A 22,259-nucleotide genomic window follows, 5' to 3' on the forward strand; every position below is an offset into this window, starting at 1 on the left:
TTGCCGGGGGGGGGGGGGGGGGGGGGGGGGGGGGGGGGAGGGGCATGGCACATGGCCAGCTAAACACTGGGGAGGGGTGGTGCGCGGCCAGACGGACAGCAGCAGTAGGTGGAGGTTGTGGCTCCACCCCAAAATGCCGCAGCTTACCTGGACATGCCTGATGGCACACCAGTGTGCTGCAGCACACTGTTTGGGAAGTGCTAAACTAAAGACTACAAAGAGCAGAAAACTCCTCTTCCTTTCTATCCACAGTAGCTTTACACTGTGCATTGACAGTCTATTGGGTAAAATAGTGACCCACTGATTCAGTGGGAGTTTAATCATTGACTTTATTGGGACCAGGATTTCACTCTTTTTGTTCAGTCAGTTTCACTGGTTCCCTTTATAACGTAGATTTGATCCTGTTTTCACTCAAATCAATGACAAAAATCCCAATAATTTCTGCAAGTGAAAGATAAGGTTTTTCTTCTTTCTGCATCAGTATTTTTGGATACTGACATGATAGAGAATAAAACAAAAATAGTTTCTGAATTTTTTGAGGCTCACAGGCTGGTGTTGTAACAAAGCACTTCTAACTGGGCGTGTCTATATGAAATGCTTAACTTTCCATTAGTATAGTTTACTGTGCACGTGCTTACTATGCAGTAAACCTCCCTAATCCCAAGTAACTTTGCTACTTGTAAATTCAAGTAGCAAATTTACTTGAGATTAGTAAAGGTGCAGTAGTGCTCATGTAGACACCTGACAAGAAGCAAAATCTGCTCCTGGTCAGCTGTCCACCAGGGGGTGGGAAATAGCTCCCTGCCCACAGGAGCAGCCTGCTGCTGGAGCAGATTCTGCCACAGGAGCCCAGGCTCTGACTATGTCCCCCTTCCCTGGCTGGGAGAGAAGCATCTTCCATCAGTGCTCCCATGGTTCTGGAGCTGGTGCTGGAAGCATTCTGCTGGTGGGGGCTGGGGAACCTGTTCCCTGCCCAGCTCCACGCTCAGAGTTGGGTGGGAAACGAGCTCCTCAGCCCCCACCATTCATGCCTAGGTGGGGACAATGTTTCTATGCTCTGGCAGCAGGGAGCTCCCAGGCCCTGCTCCCTGATTGCCATCATAGAGCTCGGGCTGGGAACAGGCTAGGAGTTTGTTCTCAGCCCCTATTCCATAATAATGGAGTGGGGGCTGGGAACAAGCTCTCCAGCAACTGTGATCACAGAGCAGGGGCTGGGAGCTCCCTACTTGGGGACAGTTCCCATCCAGTCTGGAGCTGGCTGGGCCCTGTGCCTGACTGGGACAGTTCCCAGCCAGCCCCAGAAAGCACAAACAGCCTGGATGTGGCTGGGGACTGTCCTATTTTGGGTAGTCCCAAGCCAGCTCTGGGCTGCACATGCAGACTTTACTATACAACCTGGGGCTGGCTGGGAACTGTCCCAGTCTGGGGCAGGTCCCAGCCCCATGCCCCAGTTTGGTGGTTGAGGCATGGGGCTTGGAAAGGGCTGGAGGGGTGGAGTAAGTCCCAGCCCCCTGCCCTGATCCACTAGTGGGGGAGCTAGCTGCTAGCTGCCTGACCCACTGATCAGGGCAGGGGGCTGGGACCTTCCCTTCCCTGCAGTTCTTTCCAAGCCCCATGCCTCTGATTGGGGAGCTAGGGCTAGGAGCTCCCTGCTGCCCGGGCAGGGGGACACTGTCCCTGCCCTAGCAGCAGGCAGCCCTCCGGGGCCAGGAGACAGCTGTGCTAGCAGCCAGAAGGAGCCTGGAGCTCCCCCTTGTGGTGGCAGGGGCCCATTGTGGGGCTGCAGGAAACTTGGTGCAAAGAGCAGCAAATCTGCTCCTTAATTCCTGCATGCGTAGACGCCTGCCCAAAAACATTTACTCCAGAGTAGTTTATGCCAGAGTAAACTTAGGCTGAAGTAAGTACTTGTGTAGACATACCCCTTATGTGGTATTGCTTGCCTTAGTTTCAAGTTGATAGTATTTTACGCATTCCTTAAAAGGATACTAACTTGTTTAAAGTAATTTGTACTATATTTTACTATATTTCTTGTTTGAAAGAGAAGAAGATTGCATTTGAATGTAGACATATTGAAAAATTATAATTTTATAATTAAATTTGTTTAAATTAAAACAGTTCTACATGAAAGTGAAGGAGGCCATATCTAAAAAGCCTAGTCTTCTTTGTATATCTCTATTATTATTATTATTATTATTATTATTAGTAAAAATTCTTACCCAGGTAACTTGTAAGAAGTAAAATTATGTTTGATACAGGTTATACCTGGAGGTCTGTGGAAAGATGGAAAAAAATAGATGAATGGTATAATTTAAGGTTTTAGATTTAAGATTAAAACAATGTATGAAAATATGAGTGAACTCTTCATTTATATGGTGTGAGAAACTGCCATTAGTTTTACAATATCTGACCTATATTTTGGTGCTTTGAGCTCTATTCACAGCAAATGTTTTCCCTATAGCTTTGATATCTGACAGGATATAGGCCTGATTTTATTTTTCTTGATTTAGCTCTCCTCTCAGGCAACAGAATGGGGCCACACTCACTGTCTGTCTGGCTAGCTGTGAATTTCCTGAGCAGAAAAAAATCTCCCTATTTACATAAATCCTGCATAGTCAATTGGTGTTCCAATACCAATTGCAATCTTTGGCAGCAAAGATAGGGAAGGAGACAAACGGCCAAGAGGAATGGCAGAACAGGTTAGGGAGTCATTAGAGAAGCCAGATACTTTCAAGTAAGCAGAGCCAGATAAGATGTACTGTAGGATACTGAATGAAATAGCTAATTTCAGAGCCTTTGAGAAACCTCAAGGTCGCATGAGGTCCTGGATGACTGAAAGAGACAAATCTAGTGCCCATCTTTTAAAGAAGGGAAGAAGGACTTTCAGGGGTACTGCAGATTGGTCAGCCTGACCTCAGTATTTAGAAAGATCATGGAGCAGGTCCTCCAGGAATCTATTGTGAAGCACCTGGAAGGGGGGGGAAAAAGTGACCAGGAACAGCCAGCATGTAGTCACCAAGAAGAGTCATGACTGACGAACCTTATTTCTTTCTGTGATAAGGTGACGGGCCCTGTGGATGGAGGGAGAGCAGTGGGTCTAATATGCCTTGACTTTTAGCAAGGCTTTTAACAGCATGTCTCACAACATTCTCATTTAAAAGCTAAAGAAAAGCAGACTGGATGAAAGTAGAGTAAGGTATATACATAACTGATTGGATCATCATACTCAATGAGTAGTCATCAATGGTTCAATGTCTTATTGGCAGGAGGTATCAAGTGAGGTTCCCCTGGGGTCTGTTCTGGGTCTGATATTGTTTAATATCTTCATTAATGATTTGGAGGATGGGATCAAGTATATGCTTAGCAAATTTGTGGATGATACCAAGTTGGGTGGAGTTGCAGATATTCTGGGGGGGTAAGGCTAGGATCCAGAATGACCTGAACAGACAGGAGAAATGTCTGAAATCAATCAGATGAGGTTCGACACATACAAGTGCAAAGTCCTACACGTGGGATAGAATAACTGCATGCACAAATATGGACTGGGAAATGACTGGGTAGGTTGCAGTATTACAGAGAAGGACCTGGGGGCTGCAGTAGAGCACAAGGTGAAAAAAAGCCAATGGAGTGCCTTTTTTTTTTTTTTGCAACAGAAGTCCATTGGCATCCTAGGCTGTATTAACAGTAATATCACTTGCAAATCAAGGGAAGCGATTTTTCTGCTCTATTCAGCCCTAGTGAAGCCTCACCTGCAGTACTGTCTCCAGTTTTGGGCCCCACACTTTGAGAAGAGTGGAGATAAATCTAAATGAGTCCTGTGCAGAGCAACAAAAATGATCAAGGGCCTGGAAAGCAAGACTTATGAGGAAAGGCTGAAATAACTAGAGTTACTTACTCTGGGGAAGAGAAGACTGAGAAAGAATTTGATAAGTCTTCAAATACCTGAAGGGCAAATTACAAAGAGGATGGAAATGGCCTCTGCCTCTGTGGCTGTAGGAGACAGGACTAGAAGCAATAGCCTCAAGATGTAGCTGGAGAAATTTAGGTTGGAGATTTGGAGGAGCTTTCTATGAGGGGAGTTGAGCACTGAAACGGGTTACTTTGAGAAATTGTGGAATCTTCATTCTTGGACATTTTTCAAGAGCAGGTTAGACAGGCACTTGGCTGGGATGGTTTAGTTAGGGATGATCCTGCCTGGATGGACTAGATAACCATTGGTCATCCCTTCTAGCTGTGTGTGTGGTGTTTTTTTTTTTCCCTCCTTTTTCTACAATCCTCTCAAAATCATGGCATAGGGACCAGGCCAAGGGGGAACGAGAGGGTTGAATCTGAGTGTGCCACTGTGGTTTGCTAAGTTGCAGTGACAGACAGGTCTTTGGGAGCTTTTGCTAATGTCAGAGTAGCCCAACTGATGCCCTAACCTGCCCAGGTATTTGGAGTGGATGTCTGCAGAATGGAGTTTCATGGGCTCCAGGGTGCATCTTCTATCATCTCCTGTGTACCTGGGAGAGAGATTGGACAAGCTTTCAGGCACAAAGTGACCCTCTTCAGGTCGTCTTCAGGTTTTTCCTTCTAATTAGAAAGAAAAACATTTTCCAGATGGACCAACTGAAGTATATTTAGACAAATATTGCTACCTTATCAACATTTATTTTAATCCCAAATGAAATGAAACAAACAAGGAGTAGAAAAGGGATCTTTAAAACTTACTTTTGAATGACAATATGTCTTGATGGAGGACACCCAACAAATAAATGAGACAGCTGAAAATAAATAAATTAAAACAGATCCATGACATGTATTTGGCAACCCCTACTTAACGCTGTTTTACTTAGCGCTATTTCGCCTATAATGCTCTTTTTACATTGATGCCTGATTACACTTAGCGCTCAGTGAGTTTCATTATAACACTCACAGGCATCATACACCTGGCACTGAAACTGACATTAATCCTGAGAGCCCTGATTCTGGTGATTTTGGTGGCTTGGAAAGTGATTCTGGTGGCTTTAGAAAGTGGAAAGTGACAGTTGGTTTTCCTTAACACTTGGTTTTGCTTAATGCTTGTTTTTTCAGGAACCAATTTAAGAGCGCTAAGTGGGGGTTATGTATGTATATAGCTCCACATAGTGATTATTTATAGTCCATCTCTGGTATGTATTTACATACAATAACTCAGTTTAAAAAAAAAAAATCAGACCATGTTGCAATGGATAGCAGCATAAACGCATGTATAAATCAATTTGATATTAATCAAAATATGTATCTGCTGCAACTAAGCCAGCAATGACAAATGTGTTTATACCTTATTATATTAAATGACTTTTTAAAATAAACACATTTTTAAACCTGTTTTTCTATTAATGCCCTTTTACATTAAAAGATGAATAGAACACTTAAACAGACTCCACCTATCAAGGACATCTGAGCTCCTTAGACAATTAGTGAATACAGTGTGTCTGACTGCAGCATTGCTTCCATAGCATGACACTGAGACATCACGCATATTTCCAGAACCCAGCTTTTACATTTGGACAAATTCTTGATTTTTTTTTTTTTAAACATTCTTTTGGGACTGTAGGACAGCTTTTTCCAAGCTGTTATTATCCCAGCCAAGGAAGGATATCTGAGAGTTTTATGCTGATAGGTCCTGCTGCTTCATTTAGCTTTTGGGACAGTTCTATAGAACTCTACTTCTTTCAATGATTCCTTTCTTATGTGAGATCCATTTTGTCCCTTATCACTCCTGAACACTTTCTCAGTGTAGCAAACCCCCCCAGTTTTGCTTTTTTTTTTATTAGTATTTAAAAATATGCTCCCTCCCCTTCCCCTAACCATTTCTGACTTTTTCTCTCTGCTTTCTCTAGCCCTTATAAGTGATTACAAGTAATACTAGGTAAGCTAGGCTAAGTTCTTGTATGCTATTATTGTAATAAGCCCCACTTATATTGTAAATATTATTCTGTTATGTTTATATTGATGTTTTTTTCCCCCCCTTCTATATTGTATTTTGCATTGATTTCTATTTCATATTAACACTGTATGGTTTAGGCCTGTGTCTGTAAAGTAATGTCAAGTCTCCATCTTGTGTCCCCTGCCCAGGCATAGCCTATTGTAACTGTGTGACTCATACCTACCCCTCCGATGTAAATTGGTTCCTGAATGAATGGGGATGAATGAGGTGTTTAAGAAACAATGTTAGTAGATCTAAAAAATAGCTCCCTCTGAATGGTCAAACCATCAACTCGAGGACCCAGCCATCACCCTGCATTGACCCTCCCTGGCTCAAGATTTGGAAGACAAAGACTGCTGCAGAAACCAGCCAACCCACCATTGTGCCAAGGCTGCACATACTCAATATGAACATCTGGAACTACCTGGAATAGGACTTTGCCTGGACGTGCTCTCCTCATAGGTAGTCTGCCCCATAAAAAGGGATAGTGAAGACTGATTCCTTGGGATGCCCTCTTCATCTGGACCAGCACCATGCCACACCACCTATCCACCCCAGAGGCCCTGCTGGACAAAGACCCCAACTGGTCACTGAGGACCCCCTTCCAGCCTGGATAGGTAGCTATTGCCCCCACTCTCTCTTCAACCAAGGACTTGGACTCTGTTTCTCTTCCCTATCTGGACTTCAACCCCTCCACTGACTCTTTGTCCTCCTACCATTGTGAGTGCATGCGCAGGAACCAATAACTTCACAGGGCTGTGTAGTGTGATATCTGTTTAATAAACCTGTTATTTTGAAACCCTGAGTTGGGTTTCCTGACTGTTTCCTCCTTGCCACCACTTATCTGCCCCCTGATCTCTCAGCTTTCTGCCTCTCTCTCTCTCTCTCTCTCTCTCTTTCCTGGCTGTTTTCTCCTTGCCACAGCTTGCACCAGTGACTTCAAGTAACCCTGGGCCACTTGACCTTAAGTAACCCCAGCTCGCCTCCAGTCTTCCAGTTCTAATTCTGGCCCCAGCAACTTTCATTCTCTCATTTTAACCCCCCATACATCTCCCTCCTTCCCGTCCTTCTGGAGATCTTTGACCCATTCCCCTTCCCATAGTCAAAGCACTCTAGGTATCCCAAGTACCCTAAGCAGACACATACACCCCATACCACCCAAGTTAGAAACTCACCTATGTGTAGGTGGGTGGTGTATGCATAAACTGGCATATATCTCTATCTATATCTCTAAATCTGGGTAAAGTTAGGGTCCTGGTAACATCAATAATAAAATTCCAGTTGATGTCGAAGGAAGAGAGACTCACCCTAAGAATCTAAGATGTAAGACCACTAGATTTTATCCAAATGAGCTTTTTGAACTATAAAACTCACCTTCCTGACTGTTGAACATGCTCTTCCAGTCATACTAGGTCGCACTTCAACTGTCATGACACCAGTGGTTTCATTTCTATATGGGAAACACCCCCCATACCGCTGTCAGTGTTATGATTTCTTATATTTTTTTCAATATAGATCAATAATAGCACCAAATTAACTAACAAACTATAACCACAGCAATGTATTTATGTTTAGAGGTGAAAGGGAGTTTTGGCCTCATAGGTCTCAAGAGCAGATGCAGAGGGGTAATCTGGAGCATATTTACTGGTGCATTTCTGGATCTAGAGCATTCAGGCAGGAACAGAAAGGGAATGGTCAGAGAATAATGGAAAATTAGTGATGGAAGGGACCTCAGGATATCATCTAGTCAAACACCTTGCTCAAAGCAGGACCATCTCCAACTGGATTATTCTAGCCAGGGCTCTGTTGAGTTGGGCCTTAAAAACCTCCAAAGATGGAGATTCCACCACCTTCCTAAGTAACCTGTTCCAGTGCTTCACTCCTAATATCCATCCTAAACTTTCCTTCCTGCAACTTGAGACCATTGCTCCTAGTGTTATGGATTCACTCCAAAACCAAGGTGCCTTTAGGGTTCACAATGTGGCATACATGGATATTTTCCCAAATTAGATTTACCCCTGTGGTGTTTGGTCTCTATTTGTAGCTAGTGTGAAGCAGTGTTCAGTTTTGTCATTGTTATGCCTGTATGTATTATAGGATGTGATATAAACAAACTCTTGTAATTTCATGATGCAACTCAAAGGTAGTCAAGTTAGGTATTTAGCACATACCCAAGGGGCATCCTGGCCAAACACATGCACTTAAGAAACAAAAGTGGCTGTACTTACAAATGGTTAGGTGTGGTAGTTACTTCTTCTCTCACCCAAGAGGAACCCAATCCCTAGACTAGACAGCATGTTGATTTCATAGACATTAGGGCTGGAAGGGACCTCAGAAAATCACCGAGTCCAGCCCCCTGCCCAGGGGCAGGAAGTCAGTTAGGGTCAGAGGATCCCAGCAAGATAAGTGTACAAATGTTTCTTAAGAGTTCAGAGTAGATGCTTGCACCACCTCTGGAGGGAGTCTATTCCAGGCCTTGAGGGCTCAGATGGTAAAGAAGTTTTTCCTTATGTCCAGTGTCACAGGATGGGGTCCCCAGGGATGGCTGTGGTACCCTTAGGGCTCCCTGACCATGCCAATCCTGCCCCATGAGCACCCTCTTTCTTTCCTGCCATGTCTTTCTGTCACTGTGATAGATAGGGAGGCTGCCCTTAAATTTATATTTTGGATATGGCCCTGATGGACTCCACAGAACCCTGTAGGTTCTCAGACCCCTTTTGGGTCCTGCTCCAGAATGGATGCCTTATAGGACACCCTCAGCCTTATGGGCTAGATGCGTGACTCTAAACTGCTGCTTTACCACGCTCCAAGCCTCACGGATGGTACACAGCTGTTGCCTCCTTGTATTGAGGCCTCAGCTTAGTCTGGCCTCAGTAACTGCGCCCTCTCTGGTGCTGGGGTCCACTCACCCACCCGACACTCCACCCTCTCTGGCACTGGGGTCCGCTCACTCCCCACACTTGACATGGCGCCCTCTCTGGCGCCAGGGTCCCCACACTGTAGTGGGCCCCCAGTGAGTCCTCCACCTTCCCCAATAGCTTCAGCCTGATCCTCTGGTCTACAAACAGGAATCAAAATATAAGCCCCTGAGCTATAACATAATGCAATCAGTTCAGGGGGTGCTCTGTCCCTTTAAAACATTAAACTTCCCCCCATAGCACTAAATGTCTTGCAGGCCAGGGACCCTGGTGAGCTCCTGGAGCCTCTTAATCCTACCAGAAGTAGCACAGACAGTATCTCCATTTGGCTTCCTCCAGGAGAGCTCCTTCCCCCTTGGCTGCTGACAGAGAACTTCCTCTCTGGTCCCAGCCCTGGGATTTATATATGCCCTGGGCCCTGCCTCTTTTGGTCAGCTGACCACCTGCAGGTGCAGGCTAATCCCCTCATCCCTGCTGCCATGGTAACCTGCAGTTGAGGGGTTCCTAACTGACTGCTACGGCTCTCTCCCTAGGCAGTTTCTGCCCTTAAAGGAGCAGGCACCTTAGTGCCCTCTGACATCCAGCCAAAAACAGTCTTGGAGGAGTTTGTGACTGTTGGACCTTGTCATCCCTTGGGGCACTCTGGTGAACAGGCGTTCCCCGAGATCCTGATACACACTCCTTATGAACTTATAGGCAGCCACCAGGTCTCCCCTGAGCCTGCACTTTTCCAGGCTGAAGAGTCCAATGGCTCTCAATCTCTCATCATAGGGCCTGTTTTCCTGCCCTCTGATCATACACGTGGCTCTACTCTGGACTCTCTCAAGCTTCTCCACATCCTTTTTAAATTGCAGAGCCCAGGACTGGATGCAGTACTCCAGCGGCAGCCTTGCCAAGGCCGAGTACAGTGGGAGGATGACATCCTGAGATTTAGCTGAGAAGCATCTATGGATGTAAGCCAGAGTTTTGTTTGCTTTACCAGTTTTGACATCGCATTGGTGGCTCATGTTCATTTTGTGGTCAATCATGACCCCCCAAGTCTTTTTAGCTGCGGTGCTAGTGAGTGTAGCACTACCAAGCCTGTAAGCGTGCTGCCAGTTTTTTTCCCTGAGATGGAGCATCTTGCATTTGTCAGTATTGTATGTCATCAGGTTTATATCCACCCACTTTCTAAGCCTATCCAGGTCAGCCTGTATCACCAGCCTATCCTCAGGTGCAATGTTCCCTCTAAGGTGTAGCAATCCATGAGCGCACCACTTCAGTCCATGAGTACGCTGTTTCGGTCCATGAGTGTGCCACTTCAGTCCGTTCCCGTTAACAGTGTAACAAACATATGACCACTTGAATAGTAATTGAGTTCTGCTTAAGCACTCTTATGTATTGTTTGCTAGCCGGCTCTATTCCTGGGGTCGGTATGGGTGCCCCTGTCAAGCAGGGGTAAAGCCTTGCTGATTCAGCAGCCGCCTGTCATCCAGGCATTCCTAGTTCATGCCAGCTTTGTCTGCTGCCGGCACAGAGAGCCTCCGCCTCCTCACTGGCTCTCCTCACATTACTGCCAGTGGCTGCTTTTATCCCTGCCAGCTGGTACATCTTCATGACATCACCCACCGGCTTTAATTGCATAAAGTTGTGGCTTGTAAACCGTGCGGGCTCTTTTTTTTGATCCTCTGGTGTCACTCCTCCTGCAGGTAAGTAATCATTTTGTATTTCTTTCTTTCTTTCTTTTCATGTTTCTTCCCATACTGTGCCCCATGGGTGGGGCTTCCTGGTCCCTCTTCTTCCTATCCCCGGGACAGGGTTATTATACATTCATGAACAGATTTAAGAGTTAAAATTGTCACTTGCCACAAACAGCTGGAGGGTTAGGTTCTGATTCCCCTCACACAAAATCAGATACCAGCATAACTGCAGTACTTGAGTGTGTATTGATGAAAAAACTCCTATAGGTACTTACATATTAAATAGCTTTACCCAAACTTTGTGCCAAAGAAAAGTAAAATAAAGAAAGCAGTAAAAGAGTTCTGTGCACTTTTAGAAGTCATGTAAACTGCTTACATGCAATGGTTTCCTTCTATGGTGTTTATAGGCCCATATTTTCTTTTCTTCTATGCCTTTGAAAATCAGCAGTGACTTAATTGAAAAATAGAAACTTACAGTGGTGTAAAACTTGTATGAGAGGGAAATCACATGCAGGGCCAGCCAAAAATCTTTGGGGACCCCCTGCAAGATGTAGTTCTGTGGCCCCCTGATCCCTTCCCAGGGCCAGGGCCGGGGCCGGGGCTGGGAACTCCTCCCCCACTCAGCTGGTAACTAAATGAATGTCTCGGCACACCAGATGCAGCAGAAGACGTGGCAGATTCCAGCCACAACAAGGTAAAAAAAAACAGCTAGAGTAGTTCCCCACAAGGAGGCACTCTGCCCCAGCCCCTATCCCCGCTCCTACCTTGCCTTGCCTTACCCTGGGGAGGAGCCAGTGGGGAGGAGTGAGGAGCTTACATCTGGTAAATGTCCCACGCCACCAGGCTCCCGATACCTCCGCTGTGCTCTGCGCCCAGCTCCTCTCCAGGTGGGTGCGCGGCATTAAGAAGTTGGTGCACGGCAAGATTTTAAATTGTGTGCAGCCACGCATGTGTGTACCTCGGAGAGAACCTTGCTCGGGTGTGGATGTTCTACCCCAAAGTTTAGTGTTATCGATGAACTTGGCCAGTCCACTTCTGACACCGGTGTCCACATCATTAATAAAGATGTTAAAGAGAACAGATCCAAGGATGGAGCCTTGGGGGACACCACTGGTCATGGTGCACCATGATAATTCACTTCCATTGACTACCACTCTATGGGTTTGGCTGCCAAACCAATTCCCCAACCATCAGACTGTGATGTAGCTGAGGCCACAATTGGCCAATTTTTCTATGAGGAGATCATGGAAAATCAGATCAAAGACTTTAAAAAAGTCCAGATATATGATGTCAATCTCTTCTCTCTTGTCCAGGTGGTATGTCACCTGGTCATAGAAGGAGATGAGATTGGTCAAGCAAGACCTACCCACAACAAATCTGTGCTGGCTGTCCCTTAGGATGTTGCCCTCAGCCAGCTTATCCAGAAGGGTTGCCTTGATAATTTTCAAGAATGGTTTCTTTGATGATTTTTTCCAGAATCTTTCCAGCGATTGAGGTCAAGCTGACTGGCCTGTAGTTCCCTAGCTGTACTTTCCTCCCTTTCTTGAAGATGAGCACCACATTAGCCTTCTTCTAATCTTCAGGCACTTCACCTGAGTGCCATGAGTTTTCAAATATCTTTGTCACTGGCTGGGCTCCTTAAGTACGCTGGGGTGCAATCTGTCTACACCGATGCTGAGTATAAATTCACCCTCATCCTGACCGTCCCGCATCATGCGAGGCAGGGAGGTCCCTTTGGGCTGATGAAAAACTGATGTGAAGTACCCATTAAGCAGGTTGGCTTTTTCCTGGATGTCAGTTGTCCCATTTGGTTTAGCAGGGGTCCAGTGTTATCCCTGCTTTTCTTCCGACTCCCCACATACCTGAAAACAGACTTTTTATTGTCCTTGATACGTGTAGCCAGTTGGAGTTCGGTTGCAGCCTTGGCTTTCCTGGTTCACTCCCTACAGGTATAGACCAGTGCAGAATACTTGTCCTTAGTGGTGATTCCTGTCTTCCATCCTTTATAAGCCTCTCATTTTAGGCATAGGAGGTCCACAAGTTCCCTGTTGAGCCAAGGGGGTTGTTGTGCCCTTTTGCTACCTTCTCTCCGAGATGGGATGCACACCCCTTGTGCTTTCAGGATTGCTCCCTTAAGGAGCAACCACTCCTCTTGGACTTCCCCCCCTGTTGAGTCATGGTCCTTTAGGGCCTCGACAACAAGCCTCCTGAGCTTATCAAAGTCAGCTTTCGTAAAGTTGAGGAAAGTTGATGATGTGTGTTTGAACGATAGTAGACATTCCTATTCAGAAAAGGCCACGTATTGCTCCTTGTATGGATTGAAGCACTGGTTGACTAGATTGGCCCCAAAATTTTGTTCAGAAAGTTACCATTAGTCACAAGGGGCAGATGCACCATTAGTCGTGTCCTACTTGGTGGAAAGAGAAAACTCATCTATATAACATTAATTCTCCCCAGAAATAAGAAGGAGATTTGGAAGGTATAACATCTTGTGCCTTACAACACAGCAGGGTTCAGGAAACCTTTAGGAAAGAGGGACATTTTTGGGCCCCAGCTTCTGAGTTGGTAAAGAAACTAGATGCTCCCAAAACTTTGAGAATCCCATCTCGGGCTCAGCTGGCACAAGCTGAGGGAGTCAGTGAACTGGCAGGCTGCTAGCCAAGAAAAGTCATCTGCAGAGAAATAGCTGGTCACAGGGGACTGTTCTGAAGCTGTTTCTATATAGAAAAGTAGTGTGAAACCTTGTATTTCTGACCTTTTATATTTGTCTTATCTCTCTCTCTCAAATTATAGTTACTTTTGCTTGCATGTTATACCTGTTTTGTAATAAAATCCTTTTGCTGTTTAGCTTTGTTGATTGTCTGTGACAAGCATGATGATGACATAGCAACTGTTGCTTCATCGAAGTGGGGATCTGCCTTCTGTTTTAGCAAACCCAGGGTGATAACCCCAAAGGATGGCAGACCTTCCTCTGCTGGAGCTGCGAAGAGCTGGTTTGGGTTGATTGTAGCTCCCAGCTGGGGAGGCCCATGTGCACCTCTGAGCCTGGGAACTCCCTGCTGATGCTGGCTCTCAGGCCCTGCACTGGAAACCCAATCAGATGACAGGGGCCCCAGCCATGGGGTTGTCCCATGCATCCCCATGGCCAGAAGACTGCAGCTGAGGTACAGTTCCAGCTGTTGAGGTGCTCCAGACATCCCCATGACTGAGAGACCACAGCTGATGCAATCTCTCATCTGTGGAGATGCTTCAACTCCACTTATTCCCAGAGGTCCCTATGGCAGAAAGACCACAGCTAACATGGTGTCCTAGCTCTGGGGGTGCTTCATGTGCCTTTATGGCTGGGAGATCACATTAGCTGTGGTTTTATAGTGACAGGGTTACATGAAGCAGCCCCATGGTTGGGAAACCATGTCAACTGTGGTCACCCTGCTGCAAGGACCCGCGGAGTGCCCTGTGGCTGGGATCCCAGGTCAGCTGATGGAGCTCCCAGCTGCAGGAGTGTATAGTGTACCGCCACATTTGGGAGCCCCATCAGATGACCCAGGCTCCCAGCTATGGGAGCTTATTTCTTGCCCCTGCACCACCAGTAAGGTGTGCGGGGATCTGATTCACGATCCCACAATCAGACCTCCTGCTATACATATGTGGCATGGCAGGAGGCACGATTGTGTGGATTATGCATTATATCCTATTGTACCTTCACCTGCAGGTATAGAGGGGCCCTAAAATACACAGCAAAACAAAGGGGAGAAACTTGGGTTCCTGGGTCCCCCACAACATCTTAACATAATCCACAGTCCTTGCCAGCCTGACTTACAGGGAAAAAATCCTTTCTTATCCCAAATTTGGTGATTGGTTTGACCCTGAGCAAAAGACCAAGATCCTGTAAGGAAGACACATCTGAGTTTCTGAAGTACCAGCATGAGTGATAGGTAATCATCAGGTATTGGTGTGGTCTACATCCTAGTAGTTCAGAGTAAGATGAAAAACCTCTCCAGAATCTAGTAGCATTCATGTGAAGGAAAATTCCATCCTGGTCCCTACAGGTTACCAATAAAATTGAAGTATGGGATTGCAAGATGCCTACCATATTACATATGAGTAACTTATGCTGGAATGACCTATGTAGTACTGACATTAGTACTACATTACCATCACAATTTCTACAATATTAGAGATGGCAGTCTCCTAACTTGAAAAGTATTATAACCAACACAGGAAAATTCTGTGAGACTACATATTAATAGGTGGAGAGGAATTGATTCTAGAATTAAAAATACTAGCTGCTTAGGTATAAGTAGATTAAGTAATCATGAACTGATCACAATTATTATAGGCAAACAGAATAAAAGTCCAAACCAGAAATATGTCTATGCTTGATGCTTTAAAAGATCTGTGCAAGGGTGAAAAAATGAGGTGTTCAGTCAATTGGCAGAAATAATTTAAAGAAAAAAGTATAAATTATAACTGGGAATTAAAAACATTTTACTTTCATAGGTGGGAAATAAAAGAGCTATAAAATTTAAAAGCATATATAAGAAATGGACGAAAAGGAAAGCTGATAATGATTAATAAATTGGCAGATAAGAATTATAGAAAATTTGATAAGGGAAGGAAAAACAGGTAAAAATTAATGGCCAGAAGAATTAAATATAATATAATTAAATATAAAATGTTTGTTAAATATACTAGGAACAAAAGGCATCTTAATGCTAGTTCATTACTATATAGACACAATATAGTTATTGATAATGCAGAAGAGGACAAGCATTCAATAAATATTTTAATTTTGTATTTCTTTATTTGATACCCCACCAATCTTTATTTCATTTGCAATGTTTCCAGCAAGGATTTGATTAATATTTTTATATAACTTTAACAAATTGAACCAAGCACCGATCACTGAAGGACCCCACTAGAAACAGCACTATTCTGTGATATCACCCAGTTAAGAATTATAATTTGTAACACTTGCCCTTAACTCTACAGATTTAAATAACTTTTAAGCTATACTCATCAAAACTACTGGCCACATATTTAATATACGTGTAAATTGCCAACCATCTAATCATTTTAACTATCTTAAAAATTTTCTCAGTACTTACACTGTCTTCATATAATCAAGTGATTCGCTATAGTCAACATTTTGATAAAATTTAATCGTCTAAAAGAATAAAAAATAATGATGATTAATAAAAATCCTTAAACAACAAATTTCACAGTATAGAACGAGGACATTTTAATGATACTAAGATCTTAAATAAGATGTAATTTCAACGTGGGTCCTAGATGGAGCTTACGGTCATCCTGAACTCATTATGTAAACCAGGGGTGTAAAACTCACACTGACCCCTGGGCCAGATTCAGACTGTGGAGCTCCCAAGGGATGGAAAAAGTTGTGGTGACCAGGAGGATTACAGTGGTTAACCAAGCTGTTGCTTGCCTCCTGCTGCTGACATGCATGTCCACTTGGATTCTGTGCCCCAAATTTTGGCTGCAAGCCCTGCCCCTAAATTCCTGGCTCTTCTACCATTCCTATGGGCCACAAGATATGGCTCTGTAGACCATATTTGGCTCATGAGCTGTAAGTTTGACACCTGTGATGTATAAAATCAGTTCCATATTGCCTACAAGTCTCATAGAATTTTTTTTATGCATGCATCATAGAATTTGTGATCCCTGAGCTGCTGAACCTGTCTTCTCAGGTGGAATTTGAATTGTACATACACTGTGTTTACATGTTTGTAGTTTATGTTCTGCACATTCCAGATCTTCGCATTTTTTTTTAAATGCAAGCATGTTTGGGATGAAGGTAACGGGCAATAACATTTACTTTATAATTAACTAGTGATTTTTCTTACTGAGTAAGTAAACACATTTTAAACTGCAAAAAATATGTTTAATATTTTAGCAAAAAAGGGATGGCTCCAAGTTAGATTTCTGCTAGTAGAAACTCTGCTGTAGGGCCTCAGCAAGTCTGCCAGAAGATAAGCCTGAAGATGCTGGAAGCAGCCACTCCACACCCCTCTAACAATGTCTTAAGAACTGTGCAAAACATTGCTCGAGCAAAGCAAAAAAGCATATCAAAATATATTATTTAGAAAGAAACTTGTTATATATAGGAACCATGTTCACATAACTCACCTGGTTTTTAGTACAGATTTCATGAGCGATTTCATACGCAACATGTGTCACCCGTTTCAATAGTTCTGGCCTGTGGATTCTCACATCTACAAATACGCCCAGATTCTCCTGAAATAATATTTGTGCCCAAAATGTCACTTCATCCCCTTTGTCCAGATAATAGACATTTAAATCTATGTTGTGATGAAATGCTAGATATGGGCATTCATCAATAAGGCGGTAAGAGGCACCATGTACTTCCATTCTCAAGGGATAATTCTGGCGGTGTATACCAGATGACCTATTGATGACCACAATGTAAAGGTTACCAGATGGATTCAAGTAAAGGACTGTGTTTTTACTTTCATTTTCCCATCTAGGGAGCAGTATAACATCTATTAAGTCAAATTTAAAAAAAAACATGATATTATTTTGCATCTTGATCACGATGTTTCCAGAATAATCTGCAAGAAAAAAAAATCCATCTTTATTGATTTAGGTTTTTTTTGGGTAGTAATTAAAATAGTCTTAAGAATATAAGTTACTGTCTCAAAAAAGCACTACAAATCTTCCTAAAACTGGAGACAAATGCATTAATATCTATAGATAGATAACGTATACCTTTTTATTTTCCCAACACAAATAGATATAGAGACATAATTCTAAGAATGCATCACTTTGAATAGAAACAGATCATGAGAAGATCTAAGAGCAGTCTACAGTTAAGATGGATGGACACAAAGTATAGATTTTCTAGGATTTATCATATTCCACTCTAAAGAAAGACAAAAACTGAAAGAGATTACAACTTGTCTCAGAGAGGCAAAATAAAGAAAAAGAGAAAAAAAGGAATCCCCTGGGCTCCCCTCACCACCCCCATCATAGGCAGATTAATGTATGGGTCACCAGGTCCTGGGCCCAGGGGCCCCTGCCAATCAGGGAGCCCTGGATGTCTTGCAGGTGCACAGTAGTCCAGCCTGCAAGAGGTCCTGCTTGGAGCTGCCTGGAGATGCAGGGGTGGCATCAGCCTCTTCCTGGTGCGGGGGCAGGGCCAGGGCTGTGCTTGGCCAGGCTGGGAGTGCCATACCTCTGTGGGCTGTGGGTGGGAGTGGGGTGGGCAGGCAGTGGTAGTGGTGCTAGGAGGGCTGGCTATGGGGGGGCTAAGGTGAATTTTGGAGTGGCTATTGCCTCCCCAAGCCCCACCTAGTGCTGCCCCGGTGCATGTGCATGGCTACGCAAGGCCAGGAACAGTAAAGCAGCCAGCTTCCTGCAGGTAAGTCTAATGGGAGGGAAGGGCTGTGGGGGAGGGAAGGGTCATGGGGGAACAGATCGAGGCCCCCACAGTGAGGGAGGGAGTGGGGCAGGGACTGGGGGCACTGCCCAGCCAGGGCATGGTACCTGGGGCGAGGGCAGGGAGTGGGACAGAGCTAGAGGTGGCTTGTTCAGGGGGCATGGGTGGAGGAGGGAGAATCCTGAGCCCACAGTGGACAGCCTGCATCTGCCCTCACCCCACTGGGCTCTGCTCTGGCTGTGGTGGTGGTTGGGCGGGAGCCTGGGGAGCAGGGAGGAGAGGTGGGCATGTGCCACTCCACCCCCCACCTGGCTGGGTCCACCCTAGCCTCCCCTGCATGGCACACAGGCCTGCCCCACCCTTGGCAGCGGCAGCACCAGGAAGGAAGGGGCCCCTCCCCCTGCTGCAGTCCAGCTTCTGCAGGCGGCCTCCAATTTTATGTTTGCCCAGGGACCCAATAAATCTTAATCCACCTCTGCCCCACATAAATCTACCTTATAAGACTCTTGCTAGAACAATCTCTAAAGACTGACATGGCTGGGAGTGTGAGATAAGGCAACACATTATACACATGGATCATTAAAACTACCCCAAAATTATTAGCATGACAGCTGGTCTGCTGTAATTCTATCATGTATTTCCTTAAAGAACAAAGAATGAAAACCAAATGGAGGAGGAAACAGGACATAGAATATTGTGAACCAGATCAGTCTTCTCATGTATCCCACGAAGTTGTTGCTTCTGTGCATGTCCCAGCTGAGAAACACTGGTATAGGATGAAGAATACTTTCTTTTCTGAAACCTTGATTTTCTTCTAAATTGCTCTGAACATTCCTGATGGTCAATGAGCACCATGCTGGCCTGGATGGCACAGGCCTGGCAGGTGCATGGCACTGCAGTGCCAGGCAGTGGAGTCGGGATGCAAGCAGGCTAGGACAACTGGCCTATGGCCTGCCCAGGAGGACACAGGGGCCTGGAACGGCTGCAGGCTCCCTGCTTTTCGAGTCTGAGGCAGAGGCTGCCATAGAGGCAGCCCAGCCGTGGGGCAGGAGAGGCTCCCAGCCTGGAGCCCTGGAGCTAGTCTCAGGCTGGTCCCCTAGTGGCAGGGCTTACCTAAGAGCAAACTTGTTTCCGGGTCATGTCTACACTTCCATAACTGTGTAGTAACTAACTGTGCATACATTTGCTACTTGCATTTGCAGGTAGCAAATTTATGCATAATTAAGCATTTTTACTGTGTAGTAAATGTGCACATGTGTAGACACACACTGTTACTGCTTAGTAAATTATGCTACTATACAGTTAAGCATCCAGCAGAGGGCAATGAAAATGTTGAGGGGACTGGGGAACATGACTTCTGAGGAGACACTAAGGGAATTCGGCTTATTTAGTCTGGAGAAGAGAAGACTGAAGGAGGATTTAATAGCAACCTTCAACTACCTGAAGAGTAGTTACAAAGAAGATGGAGCTAGACTGTTCTCAGTGGTGGCAGATGACAGAACAAGGAACAGTGGTCTCAAGTTGCACCAAAGGAAGTTTAGGTTAGATATTAGGAAGAATTTTCTCATTAGAATAGTAAAGCACTGGAACAGGTTACTGATAGAGGTGGTGGAATCTCCACCCATGGAGGTTTTTAAGACCTAGCTAGACCAAGCCTTGGGTGGGGTGATGGGGGATGGTCCTACTTTGAGCAGGAGGCTGGATTAGATGACCTCCTGAGGTCCCTTCCAACCCTAATTTTCTATGATTTTAAAGACATTTTCAAGCACTACCCTACCATTGCAGCTAAATAAATATTACCAATAGACAGGAGAAGAAAAAAGATCAGTGGGAAAAAATGTCAAAAATATCAGAGACATGTATCAAGTACTGCTGTTTAAAAGCTTCCTTACTAGTGGTAAGGCTTGTAATTAAAAGCTTGCAATTAAAAGCTTTTTGCAATTTAAAAGCTTGCAATTAAATATTTTTTTTGCAAAAATCTTGTTTGTCTAATAAAAGATATCATCTTTACCATAAGCCCTGATTGCTTTTTCCTCTTGACCAATACAGCTACAACCTGGACTCCTTACTAGTGGCACACATTTCTAAAAAATCCATGTTGGCAGTACTTGAAGGAAAAATATCAGTTAATTACCTTATAAATATTTCTGTCCAGCTAAAAGTGATGCATTTTAATCCTTATAGTCCCCTGAGTTTAATCATTTTAATAAATAATAGCAAATAATTGCTAGAGATTTTTAGGAATCATCTTACTTACTTCTGCCTTATACTTAAATTATACCAAAAAACAACACTGTATACTTAACCTATTACAATTTGGTGAATACTGCTCCCATTAGTATATTCGGCTGGGGACATATTTGTCTCATGCACTGGAGGAAATCCATAAGCTGTGTTGTTTCTATAGCTATAATACATAGATGTCTTGTTCCACAGCAGCATTGATGGCAATGCTGAATACATGAATTCCATCTTCATAAAACCCTTGGAAGGAGCACTTAAGAAAAAGTTTCTCAGAACCCACATATACCTATCTTCATTATATGTTACTACATAAAACATCCTGGAGGAGCTGCACCCAATGCAGGCCACCAATAAAGCAATTTCAGCTGGGCATGAGTCATAGGAAACAGTGCCTAGAGATAAGGAAACATTCTCTGGGAATCCTAGGATCTTTTGTAGCTTTGATGTATCTGTTACTTCAATAAAAACATTGTCATCATATCCAAGGTGCAGTTCAGTTGATGTCCATATTGCTGTTGTACTTAATTTTCTCCCACTCTGTTAAGAAAAAACCCCCCAATTAGATGCATAGTAACAAACAAGTTAATAAAACATGTCAACATCTCTATTAAAAAGCCTTGTGATAGATCTTCAGTCAATTGATAAAGTGCTACTGGAATCAAGTTACAAACTCAAGCTTTTATTTTTAAGTGATCTGAAAATAAGTTAGTTACATTTAAGCCACCTTAAATTCCAAATACTTTTTTATAGCTGGAGAAAACACAGAAAACTTTACAGATCTAGTGAACTTATATATTTCAAACTGTAAAATGAAACTTTACTAAGACTTACCTTCATTGGATATTCAGATGGACACCAAACCCTTGACTGTACTCCAATAATTTCTCCTTCTGGTATATCATAGTCTGTTCCAAGTTTAAAGAAACCATTAGACTCTCGTTTGTAAATATTTCCATTTATTAAAAACAAGATTCCATCATCTGCTAAAGCCACAACAGTTACATTTTGAGCAAAGTTAGAGGTCAAAATGTGTGATGGAGCTTTTATTTCTTTAGAAGTTTTGAATCCGTCATTTGTATGGAAAGTTCCAAAATCTGTCAACACAAGTGCAGTTGTTGGAAAGCATGCAGACCACACAATGTAGATGTCACTACCAGCTGGTGAAGAGAGGGAGATGTCATTTGCATTGTTAAAAAATGGCTGTTCAGGTTTGGAAAGCATGTAAGGAGTATCTTGAACAAAGCAATCTTGAAAAGCTATTGCCTTTCCACGGATAATTGTTACAATGTCATCTGAATTTGCAGGTACCTTAATTTTCCAGAGCCTGAAGATAGAAAAGGTGACAAATTGTCAAGATTTAAACTTAACAGACTAAGAAAAATACTTTATTAACATATTTTACAGGTAACAACTCAAAACCAATTATACGTCACTTAACAACAATTTCTTTATGCATTTTAAACTTTTTCACATCAAATTATTCTAAAATGATCTGTATCTGTGGTCAGTGTAATCTGCATGTGCGCACTGAGACAGCTATTTGAGAGAGAGTGCTGTGGTTAGAAAGGGTGTTTATTTCAGAGCATAACCATTTCTAGTTAGAAGACCATACCTTGTCCCATTCCTCCAAGTCATTTTCTACCATGTACCCATTTCCACTAAATGCAAAATACAAAATAAAAACAAAAGAGTGGGAAAAAAGACCACAATTTTCCACCAACAAAACTAACTTACCGCTATCCCTCTAATGCTTAGTATTTCAGAACTAGCTGAGAATTGTACATCTAAATTGTCTTCTACACAGGATCAAGAAATATGCATAAGGTGGAGTTAAAGCACACAGATGGGTTATAACCAGGGATCCTGGTCTTCCCTGATAAAAAGTTGCAAATTCTCTAATAAACCCCTCAAAATCCATGATTAAAATAAAAGCCACCCCCCAGACCTGCTGGTGACCCTCACTTCACCCCAACAGCACCCACAGTCCCACTGATGCCCCTAACTCCCTCCCACAACCCCCCCAACAGCCCTGCTGGTGCCCCTCACAACTCCCC

General features: G+C 43.8%; 1 protein-coding gene across 1 annotated transcript in view; it reads right to left on the reverse strand.

Annotated features, from left to right (window-relative positions):
* CUNH1orf101 (chromosome unknown C1orf101 homolog) overlaps positions 1 to 22,259 on the reverse strand; it is a 116,716-nt gene that overhangs the window by 12,158 nt on the left and 82,299 nt on the right. Inside the window, exons 9-15 of the mRNA XM_019526716.1 lie at positions 21,037 to 21,529; positions 20,268 to 20,742; positions 16,692 to 17,134; positions 15,653 to 15,711; positions 7,322 to 7,397; positions 4,708 to 4,760; positions 2,217 to 2,270 (exon numbers count right to left, since the gene is read on the reverse strand). Of these exons, the coding sequence (XP_019382261.1) occupies positions 2,217 to 2,270; positions 4,708 to 4,760; positions 7,322 to 7,397; positions 15,653 to 15,711; positions 16,692 to 17,134; positions 20,268 to 20,742; positions 21,037 to 21,529 (1,653 nt within the window). The remainder of the gene's footprint in view (positions 1 to 2,216; positions 2,271 to 4,707; positions 4,761 to 7,321; positions 7,398 to 15,652; positions 15,712 to 16,691; positions 17,135 to 20,267; positions 20,743 to 21,036; positions 21,530 to 22,259) is intronic.

The sequence above is a fragment of the Gavialis gangeticus genome, unplaced genomic scaffold (assembly GCF_001723915.1).
Source record: "Gavialis gangeticus isolate Ggan-Ray unplaced genomic scaffold, GavGan_comp1, whole genome shotgun sequence".
In the NCBI taxonomy this organism is placed as follows: domain Eukaryota; kingdom Metazoa; phylum Chordata; order Crocodylia; family Gavialidae; genus Gavialis; species Gavialis gangeticus.